Source organism: Neodiprion pinetum, chromosome 4, assembly GCF_021155775.2.
Source record: "Neodiprion pinetum isolate iyNeoPine1 chromosome 4, iyNeoPine1.2, whole genome shotgun sequence".
In the NCBI taxonomy this organism is placed as follows: domain Eukaryota; kingdom Metazoa; phylum Arthropoda; class Insecta; order Hymenoptera; family Diprionidae; genus Neodiprion; species Neodiprion pinetum.
Window position 1 is genome coordinate 22,850,401 of NC_060235.2, and position 20,315 is coordinate 22,870,715.

Here is a 20,315-nt window from a genome sequence, read left to right on the forward strand (position 1 = left end):
GAGCTGCTAGGATGACGCCAACTACTGTTAGTTTCCTACTGACCTGGCTGGTTGGACCGCGGATTCAGCATGCCAGTCCAAGCAGAGCGGATGTTTAATTTCCAAAGTTGCATATTCCAAGCAATGCTCTTGGAACAGCCTCCAGACTCTCGGTATCCGCTGCTTTTCTCCTTGGTCTAGCTTCTTGTCTCTGTGCAACTGTCGAGAAAATGATCTAGGCGAATAGGACAGAAGCGATAATGAGCTTCCAACAAGGAACGCTTGGCCGGATATAATTCGGTGAAACACAGCGCATCCAGCGTTGTTAGATCGGCTTCTGAATAGTAGTTTGAAAATGAGTTGGCCCCATTAGCACAGCAGCACCAGCAGCAGCAGCAGCAGCGGCGGCAGAGTGTATACGCTGACAACAAAAAGCGACATAATTTGGTCGAGGGTACAAAGAAAGTGAGGAACCGGTCCGACTCGGCCGCAGGTCCTCGTCTCCGGCGGAGCAGCGGCGGTTCATATACGAAGGGCGAAATCGAGCGACTTGATAAATTAATTCGCACCGGAAGCGTCTGACAAGGAAATGACGTCGTTACACCGGCTCGCGAGGAGCGCGGCCATTGTGGTCTGGAATTCTCGGGGCTTTTGTTATCCCCAAAGGAGAATCGGGGTTGGTCGAAAAAGTTGCGGGGCGCGAATCTGCGGCTTTTCACACTTCCTTTTCCAGCTCATCTGCGCGGCATGCTGCTGCGCACATGCGGGACACGACACTATAAATAAGTGAAGCACGTGCTGGCCGGACCGGGCGGCTATTATTAGAGGCAATTAATGAGACACGGTTTCTGTTCGGAAGTAATCCGTGGTAAAGCGGATTTTCCGCGGTACGGCTTCCTCAATCCTGCGTCGTCGAGTCCGGGCCTCGTCGTGGCCAGGATCCAGGGGCAAAATCGAGCCCAACATTGGCCGACAGCCTCGCAGCCCCGCTGTAAGACCACCCACGAAGAAGAAGAAGAAGAAGAATATGAATAAGAAGGAGCGACCCGGCGCAAGAACTATTAGCATCGACGCGTGCTCGAGTAATGACTGGATGTGGCCCTGGCATATGGCGCTCAAGTTGACACCGCTAACACTCGGGACCTCCCATAAGACCTGGTGAAACGCGCTGCACGTGTGTTCGTAAATAAGACGAGCTCCTCGCAATTAGTCGGTTCACTAATTGCCGCCGTCCATCGGTCCCGCGGTTTCTTCTGCCCAGAAGAGAGGCCGCAACACTCCCTACCTCCCACCCTCTCTCTCGAGAGAGACAAATAGCCGCCCTCGCTGTCACGTCACGCCGTTGCCCCTAAACTCATCGTATTTGCCGCTGCTCTGCCTGCAGTGTGTCATTCGCGATGATCAGGAATTTCGCGGCTATCCGCCGCGCCGGGTAGCGGGGAATTCAATTTCGGCATCGTGACGTCATTCGCCTCTGACTAATCCCGGCCTGGGCGCGCAATTCGAATCGTCGATCACCCTCAGGTCTTATTGCTTCTTATTCCGGTTACGGTAGCCAGGGCTTCCGTGTCGGGTGATCGTCGCTCTACCCTCAAAGGGAGGGCTCGACCGCTATAACAAGATTACGCCCGGAGTTTTGTAAACTTTTAGTCAACAACCTGCCTAATGACGGCTGTTAATCCCAGAGTTGGGCGGATGAGCGTTCTCGAAGGTGTCCAATGTCTGCAAACGCTGGTGGATGGAGATACTTAACTCTGCCAAACCGCAGGGGGGGTTGATTTTAACTTATTCACGGATCGTTTCGGATGGCTGAAATTTGTCAAACCTGTTCCAGGGTCGAGTTCTCCGCCCCGTTCCCTACACTGTGACTAAATATCGCTTCTATCACCGTCGATACCTGAACCTTTTGGGGAAAATATTTTGACTAATTGGTTCCCTGAACTTTTGGATAGAATAGGAGAATCTGCAGGTTATGGTTAAATTCTTCTCTTCGATTCTTGAAAAATTACGTATTTGACGCGCACAGGGATTTCGATCGAGGATTGATCGATCCCGAAGAGGGTGAATCATCGTCGTGGATGCGGAACGGGCTCCGTTGCACACGCCCAGCCGCATTATGAGGCGAAGGCGTTCCCGGAGGAGGGATTCAGTCCCCACCGCTCGGTTACAATGAGCGGGGCCTCATAAGGCCCAATATTGACGAAATTCGTCGATGTGACTTCGGGGCTACGGATGTCCTATCTTTGATTTTCTTTAGCAGTGATCAGGATCTTTAAAGTTTTCGGAACGACGAACATGCTGCTGAACGTTGTCACCCGTAAATCGCAACATTTTCTGATCCGCGAACCGCGTTGTTTATTGTTCATCGACCGATCACCCAGATAGTATAGAATTTACATAATTTATTGTTATTGCGTAAAAATCAGTGCTTAGATTCTCATTTTTGCATTTGAACAACCGTGAAATTCAGGGTTCATCTCATTCTATTATAATTTTATATTGTTTAGTCCCTCGTTATTGAATATCAGGATATTGCGATAGTATCATTATTCTCGATCTTTACTAGAAATTTAACTTAATAATAAAATAAATAACTTGATCAAAAGACCGGATCAGAAACGATTGAGTCCCTGAATCGATTGTATTTTATTGGAATTCATCGAATCGTGTCGATTGAATACTTTTCTTTAACAATTAAAAGCTATATAAAATTCGCAACAAACCGGAAGATTAATTATTTTTAAGATTAACAATAGCGGGGTTGAAATTTTATAAGATTCTAGTTCGTGAAGTAAGACTAGTATTTAATTTTTAGGAACAATCGTGTTTTTAAAACTTCGGAACAGCTGTTTGAAATTGAATAAACCTTGATAAAGCAAAACATGACTACATTTTGCCAAGTTAAACTTTTTCAAAGTCATTCTGAAGCTGCAAACCAGCGATTTTTATTTGACGTTTCATGTTAGAGTTATATGAAGGTACTTAAGGTTCAACCTTGTGAAAATTTTCGATCTCGACCTTGAAACTCCGTCAGCTGGTTCTCGTTTGAAAATTTCTCGGGATGATTTATGGCGACTAATAATATTACGGCGCGCGCTATCCTCTACTCTTTATTCTTTCTTCTCTTCTTTTTATTTTCCTTCTTCAGTTTTTGAAAAAATCCCCACCTAAAAGCTGTGCAAATAGTTTACGATGAGAAACGTCCTCGCGACGTCCTCGTGTTCGTTGAAATTTTACGGCACTTTACGACCGTGGCTGTGCGCTTAGGTGATTTTAGGGCCCAATGAGGCCCCAAAAATCGGACGTGGCCGGCGTGTGGCCCGTCGGCGGTTGCCCCGAACTTCGGTTTAGAGCTACGATCGTGTGCTCCGCTGATAAAAACAACGAGAGAAACGACACGAATTGCACCCCTTTTCGCCAAATTAGTTCAAATTTGCACGGAAACGCGGTGAGAAGAGTTTCATTTTTTTACACTTACCAGAAAATTCTAATTTAACGGGTATCGTTAGAATAACTACGATTTGAATATTGTTCTAATAATAAAAAAGTTATAGGTTAAGTGACCATTAAGTGTGACGTTTCTAGTTGTCAGTGCCTCATTTTTCGGTTACGGCAACGTAACGTCTATTTGTTTGGTTTCTGACATTTCTTTTTGTAAAATAAGGCCGTAACACCAATTTATCATCGTATCCTGATATAAAATTATTGCAGCAGTTACAAGAAAGTACAGTCAGTGACCATAATCAGAAAGAATAAAACAGAACGCAGTACTATATTATTTTTAGTCAAAAATAAATAACTCCTTATCATTTTGTATCCAGTACAGTTTTTTTCGATCATGGTATAAAGTGAAAATCTATGAAGACAGGCTGGTGATCACAACTAGAAATTTCTCTCGGTGGTGTAGAGAAGTGTTTTTCGAAAACCATGGCGATTCGCACCTAGAGCAAGAATTTTACGACATACTTTATAGCCTAACTGCCATGAAATTTCTCTTGTTCGAGCCTCTGGTTCGCTTTCCATTTTGGATTTATAATACCTGCAGTATTGGCGAAGGCGTGCGCAGCTTTCTCAAGGACTCGAGTTTTTCCAAAGGACGCAGACATTTTACAACCCTCCGGCACACGAGGCTTATCGTAAATGCCCGACAACGATGCGACTCGAAACCACGAGCCTCCTTTTTCAATAAATTTTACTGCCCCAGGACTGCAGTTCATTAAATGATAAAGGGAAGCTCGTCTCACTATAATATACAGTCAATTGATTCATCCCACCTGCAAGGGTTTTGCGCACGGTGCGTCATGTTAAAAGTGTTTGCAAACGATCGTCTAGATATACAGTGAGAGAAATTTTTGGTTCCGGTTACCGCTCAGTCCTTAACTATTTTCATTTTTTACCACAATCGAAAAATATAGTTCTGGGTAGAAAATGAAAATAAGTTTTCTAGCTGTTACCGGAAAGTCTAGTATCCGTTACTAATCTTTCTCATCACGATCACTGTTACTATATTTTCTTGCAACTGTTGCGAAAATTTAATGCTTGCGCAACGATAAATTGACGTTAAACCCTTGTTTAACTAAAAAAGTAGAGTAAACCTCACAAACTGATTTTGCGTTGCAATAACCAAAAAAGGATCGACGATAGCGCAAAATGTTTACGCGTACCTCGATTTTCATAACTCCAACAATATTCAAACAGGTTTTTTTTAACGATACCTGTTTTACTGAATTTTTCTAGTTGCAGGAGTAGGTCACGGGACCAGGGTAGGAAATTAGCCGAAGGCTGGTCAGCGGTGCGTATAAAACGGTGTCCTCAAAAATTTATACGACCCCCAGCGGCCGCCGTGGCGAGCTACCGTTCGGCGATTACCCGCCCCCCAATAAATCAGACAGGCGGATACCTGCTCTGGTAAAATCGCGAAGATTTTCACCGCCGTCTCGGATCGAAAAGGATCGAAAAGTAAAAAGTTCTTCCGGGCGTGTTTTCAGCCCCGCTTCGGCGCGGCGCGGCGCCTTTGGAAACCGGAAGCCGCGGTCACGCCAGACAGTAATTAAGCACCTAGAGAGGGTAAAAAATTTTCCCGCCCCCCGGCGGCGGCGTCGAGGTGTGATACGTCACAGCTGGTTAAACAGCTGCGGTTCCCCCGGCGAACCCCGAGTCGCCAATGTCGCCGATTTGACGCTTCTCTAATCGTTTCTCCCGTTCATCTTACTTCTGCAGGCAAACTTTTCGTAGCTTCTCCGAACCACCGGGGGCAGAAGAATGATCGTGGTACAGGTGGCGCAAATCAAGCCTGCACTTTGCCCACAAAGTAGTCGTTATATCCGAACACGCAACCCGGCTCCTCGACTCCATGGTTATTAAGATGCGATCCGCACTCTTTCCGGGCGATCGCTCAATTCAGGCACTTTGTAAACGGTAGAAGACCAAGTACAGTAAGTTTTACTCCGATGCTCCAGTTTCGGCTGAAAATTTGTGACCACAAATCTTGCGACTCCGGTAGCGAACCACCAAAGAGACGTTCGAAACATGTCTTGAGCAGCCGTTTTTTGACATCGAAAAAGTACCCTTATGTCCAAAAGAAATTTTTCGTGATTCTTGGACGTTAAAAAACGGCTAGTAAGATATCTTCCGAACGTCTTTTTGGCGGCCTTAAGTTTTGATCTGTCTGGGTAAACTCTTTCCGCTGATCCGGCCAAACTGCACGGATTCCAGGGAAAGTGATCGTTCGAATGGGAACCGTTTATTGGTATCACTTTTTGTCACCTGGCACTTTTTACAGAGAGGAATTTTATTCCTGCAGCGTTGGATCGAGATTTTTTTCAGCGAATCTGCAACACAGCTTGCAGAAAGTTCGCTACAAAAAAAGCTTCGAAGATTTTTCAATTTGTACTTACTTCGACGTCGGTTGATTCCGACCCTGCACAGCATTTCTTCGACCTCGTGACACAGTTGTGAAATGGAAAGTGAAAATTGGCAAGTAGAAAGAGGCGGGTTTCGGCAGTGCCGCATCCCCCGCTGTGCGGTGACACAGTTTTTGCTACTGTTTAAATTTAGGGTCTACACAACGTGCAGAAGCGACGAAGCTGAAAGTGCAGCTTGCAATTTCAGTCCGTGATGCTCGTCGACTCCGTCTCTGACTCCAAGCAGCTCCTGCAAAAGAGAAAAGCGGAATCGGTGTAGACTCCAGCTATTGAACAGATTTACAGCCGCTCCTGATCCTGATGATGGGGAAAGAATTTAAGAAGGAAAGTAGAAATCTTTTGAACAAGGTGATGAACCACTCGTCGTTCTTCGCGACACCGGTAGCACCGCCAAATTTACGACCGAAGGAAGCGTGGCGAGTGAAAGAGGTGGAAAACGGAACCCGAAGAAGCTCGTCCTTTGTCAGGCTGGCACGCGACCTCGAAGTGAATAAAACCCCTGGAGAAGCTGTCCGTTGGAGCTCTTCTTCGTTTTTCAAGAGTTCTGTTACGAGTTGTGTTCTTAGGACGCAGCTCTTACCTGGAGCGTGATGGAGGAAGGGGAGGAGGAGAGTGGTGATAAATTAAAAAGTTATTATCGGCTAAATAGGAGGCGATTAATTTAACCCTCGTGTAACAAATGCGTGGTGGCTTGTTCGGGGCGCCCTTCGACTGCATCCGACACGTCGCGTTGATCGCACATGATCGTACGAAACCAACAAACACCATAACACGGCCTACGCTCAAAGGATACGGGTGTCAGTTGCACTGTGAAATTTCTCATCAATCTAATAAATTTACCAGCCCTCCTCAACTCGAGCATATGGCTCGATCATATCCCCTGGCTTTTGGGTATACCTCGAAAATACTTCCAGCCGCGATATTACATTTTGAAGCAATAAGGCGGTACGCTTCCGGGAGTCTCTTGTCCTCCGACCAGCTTGGATAATGCTGCGCTATTGTGCTCTCGATGCGTTGTTATTAATCACGCGGAAATTTATGATTACCCATAGTCGGCTCGTCGCTGCTGTTCGTTATTTTCTATCAACGCGAAGTAGGTATTTCATCGATTTCTACCGACTCGGAAATGTCTTCCCTCATCGACACCCCGGAGGAGGTATAATCCGAGCGGAACAAGGCGCAGCGGGGAAAAGATCGAGGCTTATGCGGGAGATCCTGATCTCGGACAACAAGTAATTGGGCAATTAAACCCGTTCGGGAATGATCCGGGATTGCGGCATAACGGAGGCGGGCGGCGAGGATGACCCTTGAAACACGAAAATCGCGATATAGTAGGCGAGAGATTCGAAACGCTCGGAGGATCGGCTGTGCAGGAAGAGTTTCTCCGCACGTACCGCCGCAGTGAAAATGCATCTGCGGTAGGATTCGCGTTTGCGCCATGGCGGATCGATCCTCTCTCACCGCGTTTATCGTTTTCGCCCCGGGGTATTTTTGTTTCGCGGTAGCGAAATCGGCGTAACCGTTGAAACAGGTGAACGGATTCACCTGTGTGCACAAATCGCAAAGAGAGGACCAAAAAGACCGAGGGTATAATAGCCGGTCCCAGTACCCGGTTCAAAGTTTACTCCTGCATGCACGGGAATTACGCATTCGGTGCACTCCAGCAGGCGGTCCATCTCCACCTGCGCTGTTATTAACTGCTCATCATTACCCCGATATTCCCGCACCTCTCAAAACCGTTCCACGGAGAAAACTCTCCGTCCATGATCCGTGTATATTTTAAATCGGCCAACACCGCGAGTAATATAAGAAGAAGATCGCTAATGGTGGTCAGAAGGAGTTGTACTGGTCCTGTTTCGGCGCGATGCTTCTCTGCAGCTTCGAACTAAAGACAAACGTCCAGCCGTTACCGGGGATCCGTTTCCGCCCGGAAATCACCTCGTAACTACCCGGCCCGGGGCTTATCTCGAAGGGTCGAAGCGGCCTCGCGATCTTCACACTGTCGTTGAAAGGGTGGACCACTCCTTTCCTTTCGGGTCGCAGCTCCGCGGGATGGACAGGAGTGTACCAGCCTGGTCCCGGAGCTTCCGGTTCCTTGTAGCAGAGGCTGATGTCCTCGAGCATGCTTCGCACCGTCGGTTTCTTGGTGAACCTGAAAAAGAGAAAGATTATGAAGCGTTTTAAAAGATGAAGCGGAGGCTTCGCCTCACCTTGGACAGCTCGTCCAGGCTCCTTTGAACCGGTTCGATCCTTCAACGGCCTTCTCGAAATCGCTCGGAAACTTCGTCGGCCAGTTTTTGGTGTCCGTTGGCTTCGGTCGGGCTAGGTAACCGAAGATTGTGCTCGCGTCTCTCGGTCCTGAGACAGTACAAAGTGAGGGGTTTCGTTGGAAGTAGAACGAAAGACGCTGAGCCAGGAAAGATGACGCGGGTATTGTTTGGCTTATAGTGCCTTTTGCGGCAGATTTTCCACAGCGCCGATCCTTGAACTCACCTGTGAACAAGTCGTACGGTCCTCGCTTGCTCGTTACCTTCTTCAATTTGCTGTCTATAGAGTCCGGATGTCGCACGTTGTACCTGGTGAACAGAATCGGAAAGTCATCGATGAGAGAAAGAGGAAAATGCATAAACCAAAACGAATTATGCAGAAATGTTGACATTAACGAGATTCGAATATAACCCCTTCCAAATTTGTCCAACCCAAGTTTCACTATCCTTTCTTCCTTGTGTTTCATAAATATGGCAAAATATCACACTGATAAGTAGGAAGAATTTTTTCATCTCACCGGTTGCAGGGAATCGACCAGCTGCGAACGGATTTCTTGAATCTGGGTAAACAACCGTCGTACTCGAAACTCGAAAGGCAGGAGAAGGACTTGAACCGATTCTTCTCAACGTGGTAATACGGGTTGTGTTCTTTTCCAGTGTATCCTGAAAAGTGTCAAAATTTTGTGTCTCTTATATCATTATGACGCAATAATAAACATTCGGATCAGTAACAACTAGTTTTATCGTCTGGCTCCCGACATTATTATCAATATTTAATCCTCTTTCTGATTACCTGGACCAGGTGTTTCCTTGGCGCGGGAGTTTTTGAATCTGGGAATTCTACCAAAGCCGGTATTTTCACGCCGGATGTTGCAGCTTCCTTCCAAAACGACTTCTGGCCATTGTCGAATATCGTGTACACCCGGCCCGCGGCCACGCTTCATCAGGTCCCTCTGGAGAGCGTATTTCTCCGGGAGCTTACCGCCCATCGTTTCAGCGAACTCCTTCATCTCCTCTTCCCGCTTCCAGCTGAAATCATTACTCATTTTTTCCATGAAACAATCGCTCGGATTAGGTCTTCAGCCTGGTCGCACGAAATTTCGTTCGTTATAATTCTCTGCTTTTCTTATCGTCAGGATCAATTACAATTTTGGAAATTTGGAGTCGAAATGGAAACTAGAATTCATTAGAATTTTTATTCAGCGCCTAACTTTAGTCAACCCGCATTACGCCCGTGAATCGCAGGTCACATAAAGACTGGGTCGAAACTTTGTAATTTTCAATACTTTGAATACAAAAATATTGTCCATAGTCCGGAAAATTTTAATCAATAGTTATGTAGACATTTTAAAATTGACAGTTCGATCTGATCATCTGTATAGCAGGTTAACAACATGATCTGTTTGTCGTAGTTAAAAATTTTAAAAACTCTCCATACGTATCGCTCTTAAAGAAGAAAAGAGCAAACTCCACAAACACAAATCAGAATATTCGAGAGAAATAACAAAAACTTGCAAACACTAATGTCATGGTGCACGAAATGGAAAATTTGTTTTAATGGATGGAAAGCCGGAGCAAAATTTTGCACAACACGTTCAGTTAGCATTAATTTACGTCAATTTTTATATCACGTGGGTGGAAATTGACCGAAAAAAAAAAATACTTTTACCTTGTTACGGGGCATTTTGATACCAGGGGCGGAGGATCGTAGGTCCCTGGGGGCGGGCCGTCGTTCAATTTCACCCCGAGACGCGGGTGCATTCCAATTTTCGCCCCGATTGGCACCGAGCTTCCGAAAGGCGGCGGGGGTTTTGGTTTCCGGAGAATGAGGCATTTGCATCGCCATCGACAAGAGCAGCGGCATAATTTGAAGGACGAAGTTTCACCCCGATTGCAGGGCATTTTCAGGCCGCCGAATCTGAATTCTTTCTGTGCCGGAACAGGTCAAGTTCGTTGATTGCGTTGGGGGATTTGAACGAATCGAGAATTGTGGCCCGAAGATTAGGTTGGAATTTTGGTTTCATTTGCCCAACTCGCGATTTTCCGCGAGTTTTCCATCCCGTCACTAAATTTAAATTCAAATCGACGGATTTGCGGTTGGATGGAATGGGATAAGAATAGACCCAGCTGTCTCGATTCCGATTACTTTCCACGCTCTTATTTTGTTACGCGAATTTCTTTTATTCAGTATTATCTTTTATATACTTCTTGGTTTTGTTCCCGATGTTCGTGCCTCGTCGTTGCCCGCGAAGTAAATTACCTTAGAATAATATTCAGCGCTGTAAGTAATTCATTACGGCAAATTGCCGAGAATAACGAAATTCTTTTAACTAAATTTGAAAAAAAAAAACATAAATCATTTCGTATTGGTTTGGAAATTTCAAACCGTTCTTGCTTTACCGCACGCTGGATTTTAGTCTTACCCGATAAATCACAGAACCGACTATTTTATCGACCGTTGGACTCCGGTTGCAGCCTTGTTTTTAGCTCTTATCATCCATGAGTCGCAGCAAAGAGCAGGATCTGTTCACTTGACGATACTTAATCTCAAGGCAATAATTTATTCAAGATTTTGACAGAGGGCGTAGTAATGATAATATGAAAAGTAGTCGCGTGTTCGACATTGCGCAAAAATTTTTAAAACGGAAACTTAAATCAATTTTGTGCAAATATTTATTTCCGGTTAAAAAAAATAAAAAAAGATTTATATACGTATTACGGTGGTTCTTATTTTGGTCGTGTCGGAATTTCTTCGCGCTCACTCGCCAAAAAAGTAATCAACATACATAGAAAAAAATCTGGCCAAGTCCCCGAATTTTTCCAATAATTCTAACACGCCCCGACATGCAATCGAATTTTTAAATGGAAAAATGTACGCATCTGAAGTTTTTTTTTTAAGAAAACTGTACGTACAAACATTTTTCTGTTTGTCTGTAATATTTGCAGCGAGAAGAGAACTCGCGAAGTTGGTTAGCAGTAAAGTTTTTAATCAAATTCGCACTCACTCGGCTTGGAAAATAATTTAGCGCGTTCAGAAAGTTTGAAATTAAATTGCTGAGAATTTGCAAAAGCGCTTACTGTACGTATAATTATCTTTACTTTATTCCCCATTCTTTTGCAAAGCTTGCGCGTTCAAATATTCTGTCGTTTTTCGATGCTTTTAAAATACCTCACATAAGAATGAAAAAACTTTGCAAACGAGAATGAAATGTTCAAAAATTCACAGATACGAGTTTTTTCCTGATAAAATATTGCCCATGTATTTATAATACATCGAAAGGTTCTCGTTTATAATTTCCTCACCATTATAGCGTGAAGAAAAAGCTTCGCTTACGAAATAAAGTCACTTTATAGGGGCATCGAAAAAGAAGAAACAGAATTCCAAGAAAAGAATATAAGAGAACTGAAAATCCTTTGACGTATAATTTTTCCTTTTACTCTCTCGCCCTTTCTTCATCCTCCGTCGCATTAAATTCGTAGCCACGCCAAAATCTTATAGAGAAAGAGAGAGCTTGAAAAACGAATCTAGAGCCCTCTCGTTACTTTATACTCTCACTTTTCTTCCTTTTTTTTTCACAAAGCTTCGCGAGCAACCGCGGAACATTTGTCTTTGATCATCGACGGAGAGTGTTTCAATAAAGCATTATCATTACATAGTTTCATTGACATTTTGTCCCACGCGTTATTTCATCGCCGGTGTACACGAATTGAGAAGATAAAAAAAAAAAAAAACATTCTACGGAGCAACAATTTTTAGTTTCAAAGAAAAAGAATCATCTTCCTCACCACGCATTGAAAAGTTTTTCCGTCTCTTTGACGTCGCTAAAATTTTCTCTCCTAGCGAATAATTCGTTGTTCTGTTTAATTTCGTTCATAATTTTCGCATCCCTTGCTCGGATTTTTTGTAGAAAAGAAAAAAGAAAGAAGTAAAAAAAAATGACCCGTATGCGACTGTATCCTCTTGGATATTTTGAGACGCGGGTTAGTTTTTTTAAGCCGCAGGACAATCTTAAACTTGAATCGTCGAGTCGAAGAATTGCTTCGGTATAAAAGAAATAGGGGAAGAACGATAAGAGAAATGGAAAAAAGGGGCAAGAAACCGCTCTCAGCCAGAGGTGGAAAATTTACCTACCCATAATACGATCATAACTCAGAGTTGGTTTCTGCACTTCTTATGTTGTAGGTATAAGGATATAGCTGAAGGTATAATATAATCGCGACACCCACGACGGTCCGTTTGTTCATTTTTTTTTTTTTTTTTTATCCCATTTTCCATCTTCTTTATAGTCTTTTATTCTGTATTATATATAAGACGCACGTTCCCCGAATCGCAAATGTCTGGAACCTCTTTAACTATGTCACAATATCGTGTGTTCGTATTATGTAATAAAGGTGGAAAAGAAGTCGACGAAAGAGTGATGGTGCATAGAGGAAAAAGAGGGAGAAATTTTTTTTTTTAAATAATACCATGTAACCCTCGTCCAATATAAAAACTCGCGATGTTGAAACGTGTTTAGCGAATTTTCTCGACGGTTTGTTCTTTTTTTCTTTCGTTTATCTTCTCGCGAATTTCGTTTTTTTTTTTTTATTTTTTTAGAATTCCATGTCGTATATCATCCTTCATACCGGCAGTGTACATCATACAATTTTATTACATATCTATACAAGTCTATAATTTTATATACCGTATCAATCACTCACACGTCACATAATATGTATATCATGGAACATAGAACTTGATAATATAATAAATTTTTTATCAATATATGATATGAATATTATTATTATTATCTGTATACACGCACTGACAATAAAACGAACATTTGATTGTACATAGAAACGCCACACGGCATATGATATATTATAATTAATATACACCCTAATCAATGTAATTAAAAGGTTTTTCTTATTTTTTATTTGCACATAATAGCAGTTTTAATTTCTCTTTGATGATATTTTTCTTTCGTTTATAAATGCGTGTAATTTTGGTATGCCTACGATGCGATTTGATAATGAATTATAAATTCAACGGGTACTCGTCTAGAATATTATTCTTATTAACATAGTATATTATATGCAATGCAAGCTGCGCCCCAATTGCAGCTTTGCATTCAGTTGTGCGGCATAATTTCATTATGTACACATAGAAGTTAGATTGGTATTTATTATATAATAATTCATTTCAGAATATAAGAGACGAGTGCCCATTTTTCATCACGCATCTCTTTCTGCGTGTGTAATATGATAGCCTGTACGCGCGCGCGTGTGTGTGTGTGTGTGTGTGGAGGGGTGGTGTGTTTTATATACATTGAAAATTAATTTAAAATCTCGTTTTATCCAGACTATTATTATGTCCAATCTAATATGTATATATATATGTATATATACATATATATATGTATATCTATTAATAATATTTACGGAGTGTTGGTGTATAAATTTACATAATACGTATAATACGGATATTTTTAAATAACACACAATACGTAGAACGATTATTACATATCATTATGTGCGATTAATTACGGAGCGTAGAATTAATTTTACTTTAAATATATATTTACGTATATAAATTTACGTATGCGTATGCATCATACTCATATAGAGACGAGCGGAGCTGGATGTATCGATACATTACGAATTAGTAGAGATCGAGCCGTTCTTTGGAACGGATTTTTATAATTAATTAATAATAAAAGATCTTTCGTGTGTGTGTGTGTATATACATGCAATAAATACAATATAATTTAAAACTAATTAGTACTAATTACGTATTTCAATACGATACTTAAGATTATGATATACGATCTATAATAATATACATATATGTATGCGGTAAGACAGTAAAAGTTGCGTTATAAATTTACGTGTATGTATGTGGATTATATGAAAAGGGGAAAATTATGCGTGTGAAAATTTGGGAAGAAAGAAAACAGAATGTGATGATCATTGTTTTTTTTTTTTTTTTGTTAATTCGGTTATTTTCCTTCCAGTCTTTGTTTCTCTGGTTTTCTTTCACTCTTTTTCCGCTTCGATTTTGTTTATTTTTTTTTCACGAAAATCTAGGACACTCGTGCGGTGATTGAGTTAGGCGGTCAAATTGAAAAACGCGATGGGCGAACGACGATTTTTTTTACTTCGCGTTTCGTTGTTTTCCTCGTTTAATTTTTATCTCGAACAGAAGCGAATTGTCCGACGAAGCGGTGAATCGGAAGTTTCAATTCAACCCCTGCAATGAATGCAGTGCGAAATAGAGTGGAAAACAGAAACAGCGAGAGAGAGAGAGAGAGAGAGAGAGAGAGAGAGAGAGAGAGAGAGAGAGAGAGAGAGAGAGAGAGAGAGAGAGAGAGAGAGAGAGAGAGAGAGAGAGAGAGAGAGAGAGAGAGAGAGAGAGAGAGAGAGAGAGAGAGAAATTGAGAGAGTTGGAGTGAAAGAGATGGAAAAAATGATGAAACGAGTAATTAAATAATTACGAACAAATACCCGCGTGCAACATTAAATCTTAATTTCAGTGAATACATATAATATATTACGATGCAGCAGTACTTTTCATCTTAACTTATTATTATATCCCTCGACGAGTTCCAAGGGATCAGGTAAAATCAGGTCCACCTGAAAATTGGAACCGTGTGAGAAGGATATACAAAAAGGAATAATAATAATAATAATAATAATAATAATAATAATAATAATAATAATAATAATAATAATAATAATAATAATAATAATAATAATAATAATAATAATAATAATAATAATAATAATAATAATAAAATTACAATGCCAACAATGAACACGTAAACATTGAAAAACACAAAAACACACAACGGGTTAATCGGGAAAAAGTATATAATATATATATTAAGGAAGTTTGCGATTTTTTACAATTATACACCATGTTGTACATTATATATGTAGGTATATTGTAAAAGCAACAATGATATCTGTTGTTATACAAATTAATTAATCAATCCTCTTATTCCTTTCCCCTAATTAATCAGTCAATTAGTTCCAACACCGAGAAAAGCGCTGCTTTCCCCAAATCGTATCTCGGGATTAATATTATGATTATTATTACAGGTGGTACAATTCATTCAAGTTCAACGAAATTATGCATACAATAAATATAGCTCATATTACGTATATATATTATTTGCGGTTACTCAGGCGATGAGAAAATTAATTAACTCTTGAACGAAAAAGATAATAATAATAATAATAATAATAACAACAATAACAACAACATCAAGAACATCAATAACAAGAGGAGAAGAGGTGAAGTCACCGAAGATAAATCGTTTCGGATTATTAGATGCTATGCAGTCGGTTAAATTATATGTATTATACATATAGGTGTATTACATTTACGCATGGATGTACATCGAAGAAAAACATTCAAAGAACCTCAGAATGAAAGCAACAAAGAGAGGGAAAAAAATCACGAAGAAGCTGAGGATGCGAAAATAACAAGAAAAAGAAATTGCGGAAGATTTTTTTTTATACCAATCGTGGTTTTCTTTTAAACTTTTCAATTTCTTCCCTTTTAGTTCGAGTTTGGATAAAAAAAAATCACTCCGATGGAGTTTCAAAAGCTTCGTGCTCAAGGCAACGAGATACAATAAATGAAAAAAACTGTTTTGAATAAACAAACGGAATGTCAGAAGTGAAAGTCACGTCGATTGCGTTGAATTTTTCTATAACGTGATCATTTTTCATCAAGACGTGATGCATGGTGAATCATATGGAACTCCCCGATATATGTGTACATGAAAAAGTGAAAAAAAAAGAAAGCAGACTTTAAAAATTCTATAAAAAAAAACGACGTCTGCACCAGAATTTGGAAATGGATCGTTGAAATTTAGAAAGAAAAAAAAAGGAAAAGAAAAACAATCGTAAAGTCCTCCAGAGACGAATCCCGATAGAATTAAGAGGCCGGACGTATTGATTGCAGTCGTTAATCAATCAGCAAAGTTTCTTCCAGATTTGCAGTTTTTTCGATTTCAACATAAGCGCAATCAGTCCGCGGAATATCGTTTTTGCCGGAAGACTCTGATCTTTTTTTGCGGATATTCGCTTCTCTCGCTGTTTCCGATCTGCAGACACAAGCCGAAAGAAAGAAGATAAAGACGGAGAAGATGAAGAGAAAAAGTAAAAGAAAGAAAAGGAAATGACTGAAAGATTGACGCCAGGTTTATCAGGGCTGATTTCGCATTCCCAGATGTACGAATAATAATAATAATCCCTCTGACGTATGATATCGTGGATTTCTTGTAAAACATGCGGAGTGACGCATGAATAATATAATAACACGGACGTCACGAAGTCGTCAAGTTCTGTAATTAATTTCCCCCGAACGAATCCCCGGTTCATATAATATTATATATATATCTATGCATAATTGTATATACATATTCAAAGCTGAGCAAATAACTGAGAATAATTTACCATGAATTGAAATACGAAAATTCTGTTAATGTACATAGTGTAATGAAATAAAATTGTTGAGAATAATTTGCATCGACTTTTAGTACGATTGTTTTTTAGTATACTTTCTCTCCTCCTGTTTATCGATAAATCGTGATTGATCGAACCTATCGAATCGTCGAAGAAGTTGCAATACGATATAAATATTACGTAGTTAATCCATAAATACGACTACCATTAATATTGTTATTAGTTTGGTTAATACTAATATAATTAAACGTCATGCAATAAGTGAATTTTTTAAATTCTGTAAGTAAGCGCAGGACGATCTTAGAAAGCTCCTGTATTAATTGCAATGGATTTATCGTGCTAATAAGATGATAACAATTATTACTAATATTATGAGACACGAAAGTGAAATAATGTTATATTCGTTAATACAAATAATACATTTTAAAAGAAGAAGAAGAAGATAAAGGGTTAAACAACAAGCGATGTACGTAATAATAGGTAATAAAGAAAAAAAAAAGTAGAGGGAAATAAAAAAGTTGGATACGTGAATTAAATTATACAATATGTAATATATACTTGTGCAAAGTTTTTGTTACCTATTATAATAAATATCTCTCTCGCATTGTTCGGTATAGGATAATGTAACATTATACATTTGTGCTCTACACGACAACCGTACGGGTTTTGGAGGCGTTCGTCAAAGGAAACTTCATCATGCTGATTGAGAGCTGACGCCACCTGCGTATATATATACACACATACATGACATATACATACACGAGAAAAAAAATAAGAAAGATATGAGAGAGAGAGAAAAAAAAAAAAAAACAATTCGTAAGATAATTCGTGATGTTGAAAAATGCCGAGAGTGGAGAGAACGAAAATTATGTGGTAGAGAAAATATGATGTTCTTGTTTGCTGTTATTATTATTTTTCTGTAAGTATAATTGTACTCGTGAACCGGAGAGAGTATATAAAAAATTATTAATGAACAAATGAACTCAATAATTACGAATTGGAAAATACTTGAGTGCAAATTGATGAATACGAGAAAAGAAAGAAAAAATTTGCAAAGTGTGAGGAATACGAACAGCCTTACTGCATTATTCTCTATATAAATATAGTGTGATGATATGTTTTTTACATAATACGCATGCAAAACGCAAAACCAATGTCGAATTTTACACTACAATTAATGTTATAATTAGTTTCGTATAATATCAAATCATGCGCGCTTATTACGTGCGTTTTTTTTTTTCTTTTTGTTTGCTTTCATTTCATAAATCGTTTCACGTTAGTGATTGGATATGAGTGGTTAAATTGTGGGTAAAAAGATTTTTTTTCTCATTGAATACAGTTCTGAATTTTGATCATTAATTTAATTTTCACACCTCGCGGGGCGGGTGAAAAAGTTTTGATACCACGATAATGCTTGAATTTTCGGTGTGAAGATAATAATAATAACAATCGTAGTAATAATAATTATCAAACACTCGCTGGGTAAGGATATACAATTTCGTATACAACGTGACGCAAAAGTGCAAGTAAGCGCATTATCTACAATCTGTGACAAATTAACGATTTTATGAACCTTTAGAAGAAATTAGAGAGTAATGGAGCGTAGATGAAAAAATACAAAACAGACAAGAAAAGAAACTGTCATGAACCGAAGTAATGAAATGAGCAGTAAAAATTATCCTTCCGTGGCGAAAATTTATCTATAAATAGATTTTTCATCTTTACAGAATATACATTTACGCTGCAGAAATTCGAAAATTGTAGAAGAAAAAGAAAAAAAGTATGTCAAAATAAAATTAATATACTTATATATATTTTATGATCGATTAAGCCAAGCAACGAGAATTGGTGTTACTCGAAGTTAACGAGTCCACCGTGTTAATTAAAACTCGCGGAATAAATTTTCGCCACGTAGAGACTGTAGATTGAAAAATTGGCGTCATGCGCAGTCCGGGATCCGAAAATTGACCCAAAGAAATTATCCGGGCGTTATACAAATGAAACGAATCGAGAAAACGGGCATTACTTTTTTTTATTCTCTTTTTGTCAGACGCTCGGGGGCTGGAGGGGAATCGGGAGAAGGGTGGAAATCGACCCGCGAACAAACAGCGAGGCACTTCCTTGCGGAAGTGGATTTATACTGACCGAACGCTCGTCGTCCTTGTCTGGCTCAGGCTCGGATGCCTCTTGACTCGACCTGACGAACGGTAATTCCGCCGCGGACAACAGCAGCAGCTTCCGCAGGCCGCCGAGAGGAAACTCTGCCTGAAGTGCTTTGACATAAATCCGTAGATGATGGGATTTATGCAGCTGCACAGCGAGACGGAGAAAGGGATTCAAAATTTCGTTTCAAAAATCGTTGGGACGAAAAACATTCAAAATCAGGGCTCAATTGACCAAATTCAACAAGATGGACGCACGTTTTTTACTCACGTCTTGATAAGCAACAAAGTTAAAATCGTATTAAGGATAAATGGAATGTTGGGCGAAAAGAAATATCGGTTCGTGAAATGAAAAAGGGATTTAAACGTTACAAAAATCTTCGGGACGAAAAGGAATGTAAATCAAAATCCAATAGACGAAATCCAACAAGACAGACATTATTTTTTAACTTGTCGTTTCTCTGTTTCCGGCGAACAAAGAAGTTATTGTGCAGTCCCTTAACCTTGATAAATATAATCTTAAGCCCGGAATAAAGATGTAATTGAAAAACAAACACGCTCAAAAAAAAAAAAAAAATATCCTTCAGCGTTATTAATTTTTTTTTTTTCAACTGAAACGAATCTTAGCAAATTTTAATATCCAACACAATTAGCTATAGGCTGTCAACGATTCGAGAAAAATTTTCATTATCAGACTGCTGAAGCTGATTAAACTGCGGTGGTTTATTTTTTGAACGCTGATCAAATATTTGACAACCGTTTTTTGGTTTTTTTTTCTTTAATTAATTTTTTCCAACTTTCGACTCGGACGATTCTTCGCCGTATTTATCCGTATTTATTTTGTTACGCAATCTTGACTGCCAATCCGATGGATTGAACTTTGTTCGTCAATTGTCGACGTGAATGAGCCAGGAGTTGTTTCGAATATCGCATTGTTACGAGGGAACATTTGTTCACGTCACCTGTTGAAGTAAGCCATAAGCTGAAAGGTGACGTTGCTGTGTCTGTAGGGGCCGATTTTAGCCCAGGGCAAAATCCCGTAGGCTGTCAAAACATTGTCGACCAACATCGGACCCCAGCAAATTCCAAATAGAACAACTACGGCCACAAGCATCTTGACAACCTGAAATCGAAAGAATAACAATCGTCCCATCTTCGTGAAACAAAAAGCGCAAAAAGAAAAAAAAAAACGAGGAAAAAACGAACAACCAAGAATAAAGAGGAAAGAGACACATCTTGAAGACAAAATTCTTATTGCTCCTATATCTATTAATCTTCTCATTTTTTTTTTTTTTTTTTCAGTTCGCACACATTACACATTAGACTGTATAAAAAAAATAGAGTATTGTTTTTATTGCAAAATTCAAATCGAAAATATTGCTCCGAATTATGAAAAAACGATGCTGTCCAAGTTTGAGCTCTTAATATTATTATTTAGAGGTGTATCATTAACATTGGAAATAAAAAAAAAAAACAAAATAATCCTTTGTTGACCTTTGACCTTAGGTAACTTTTGAAAGAGTAGATTT

At 39.9% G+C, this 20,315-nt stretch overlaps 2 protein-coding genes across 6 annotated transcripts in view; both read right to left on the reverse strand.

Moving 5' to 3' along the window:
• Window positions 1-7,733: 7,733 nt before the first annotated feature.
• LOC124217298 (ciliary microtubule-associated protein 2) lies at window positions 7,734-10,072 on the reverse strand. Its single transcript, XM_046622707.1, has 6 exons — window positions 9,840-10,072; window positions 8,964-9,199; window positions 8,689-8,833; window positions 8,397-8,479; window positions 8,114-8,261; window positions 7,734-8,055 (listed from the first exon to the last, which is right to left on the reverse strand). Exons 1-6 carry the CDS (start codon window positions 10,070-10,072, stop codon window positions 7,734-7,736), a joined length of 1,167 nt encoding a protein of 388 aa, XP_046478663.1.
• A 3,979-nt stretch (window positions 10,073-14,051) lies between these two features.
• Window positions 14,052-20,315, reverse strand: part of LOC124216641 (galanin receptor type 1) — a 43,570-nt gene continuing 37,306 nt past the window's right edge. For 4 of the 5 annotated variants that reach the window (XR_006882653.2, XR_006882652.2, XR_006882654.2 and 1 more), the window contains exons 8-11: window positions 19,749-19,909; window positions 18,770-18,934; window positions 17,203-17,344; window positions 14,052-14,782 (exon numbers count right to left, since the gene is read on the reverse strand). Coding sequence is in view for 1 of the 5 variants with exons in the window: in XM_046621404.2 (XP_046477360.1) it covers window positions 14,773-14,782; window positions 18,770-18,934; window positions 19,749-19,909 (336 nt within the window). In the remaining 4 variants the exon portion in view is untranslated. The remainder of the gene's footprint in view (window positions 14,783-17,202; window positions 17,345-18,769; window positions 18,935-19,748; window positions 19,910-20,315) is intronic. The other variant, XM_046621404.2, reaches the window with a different exon arrangement.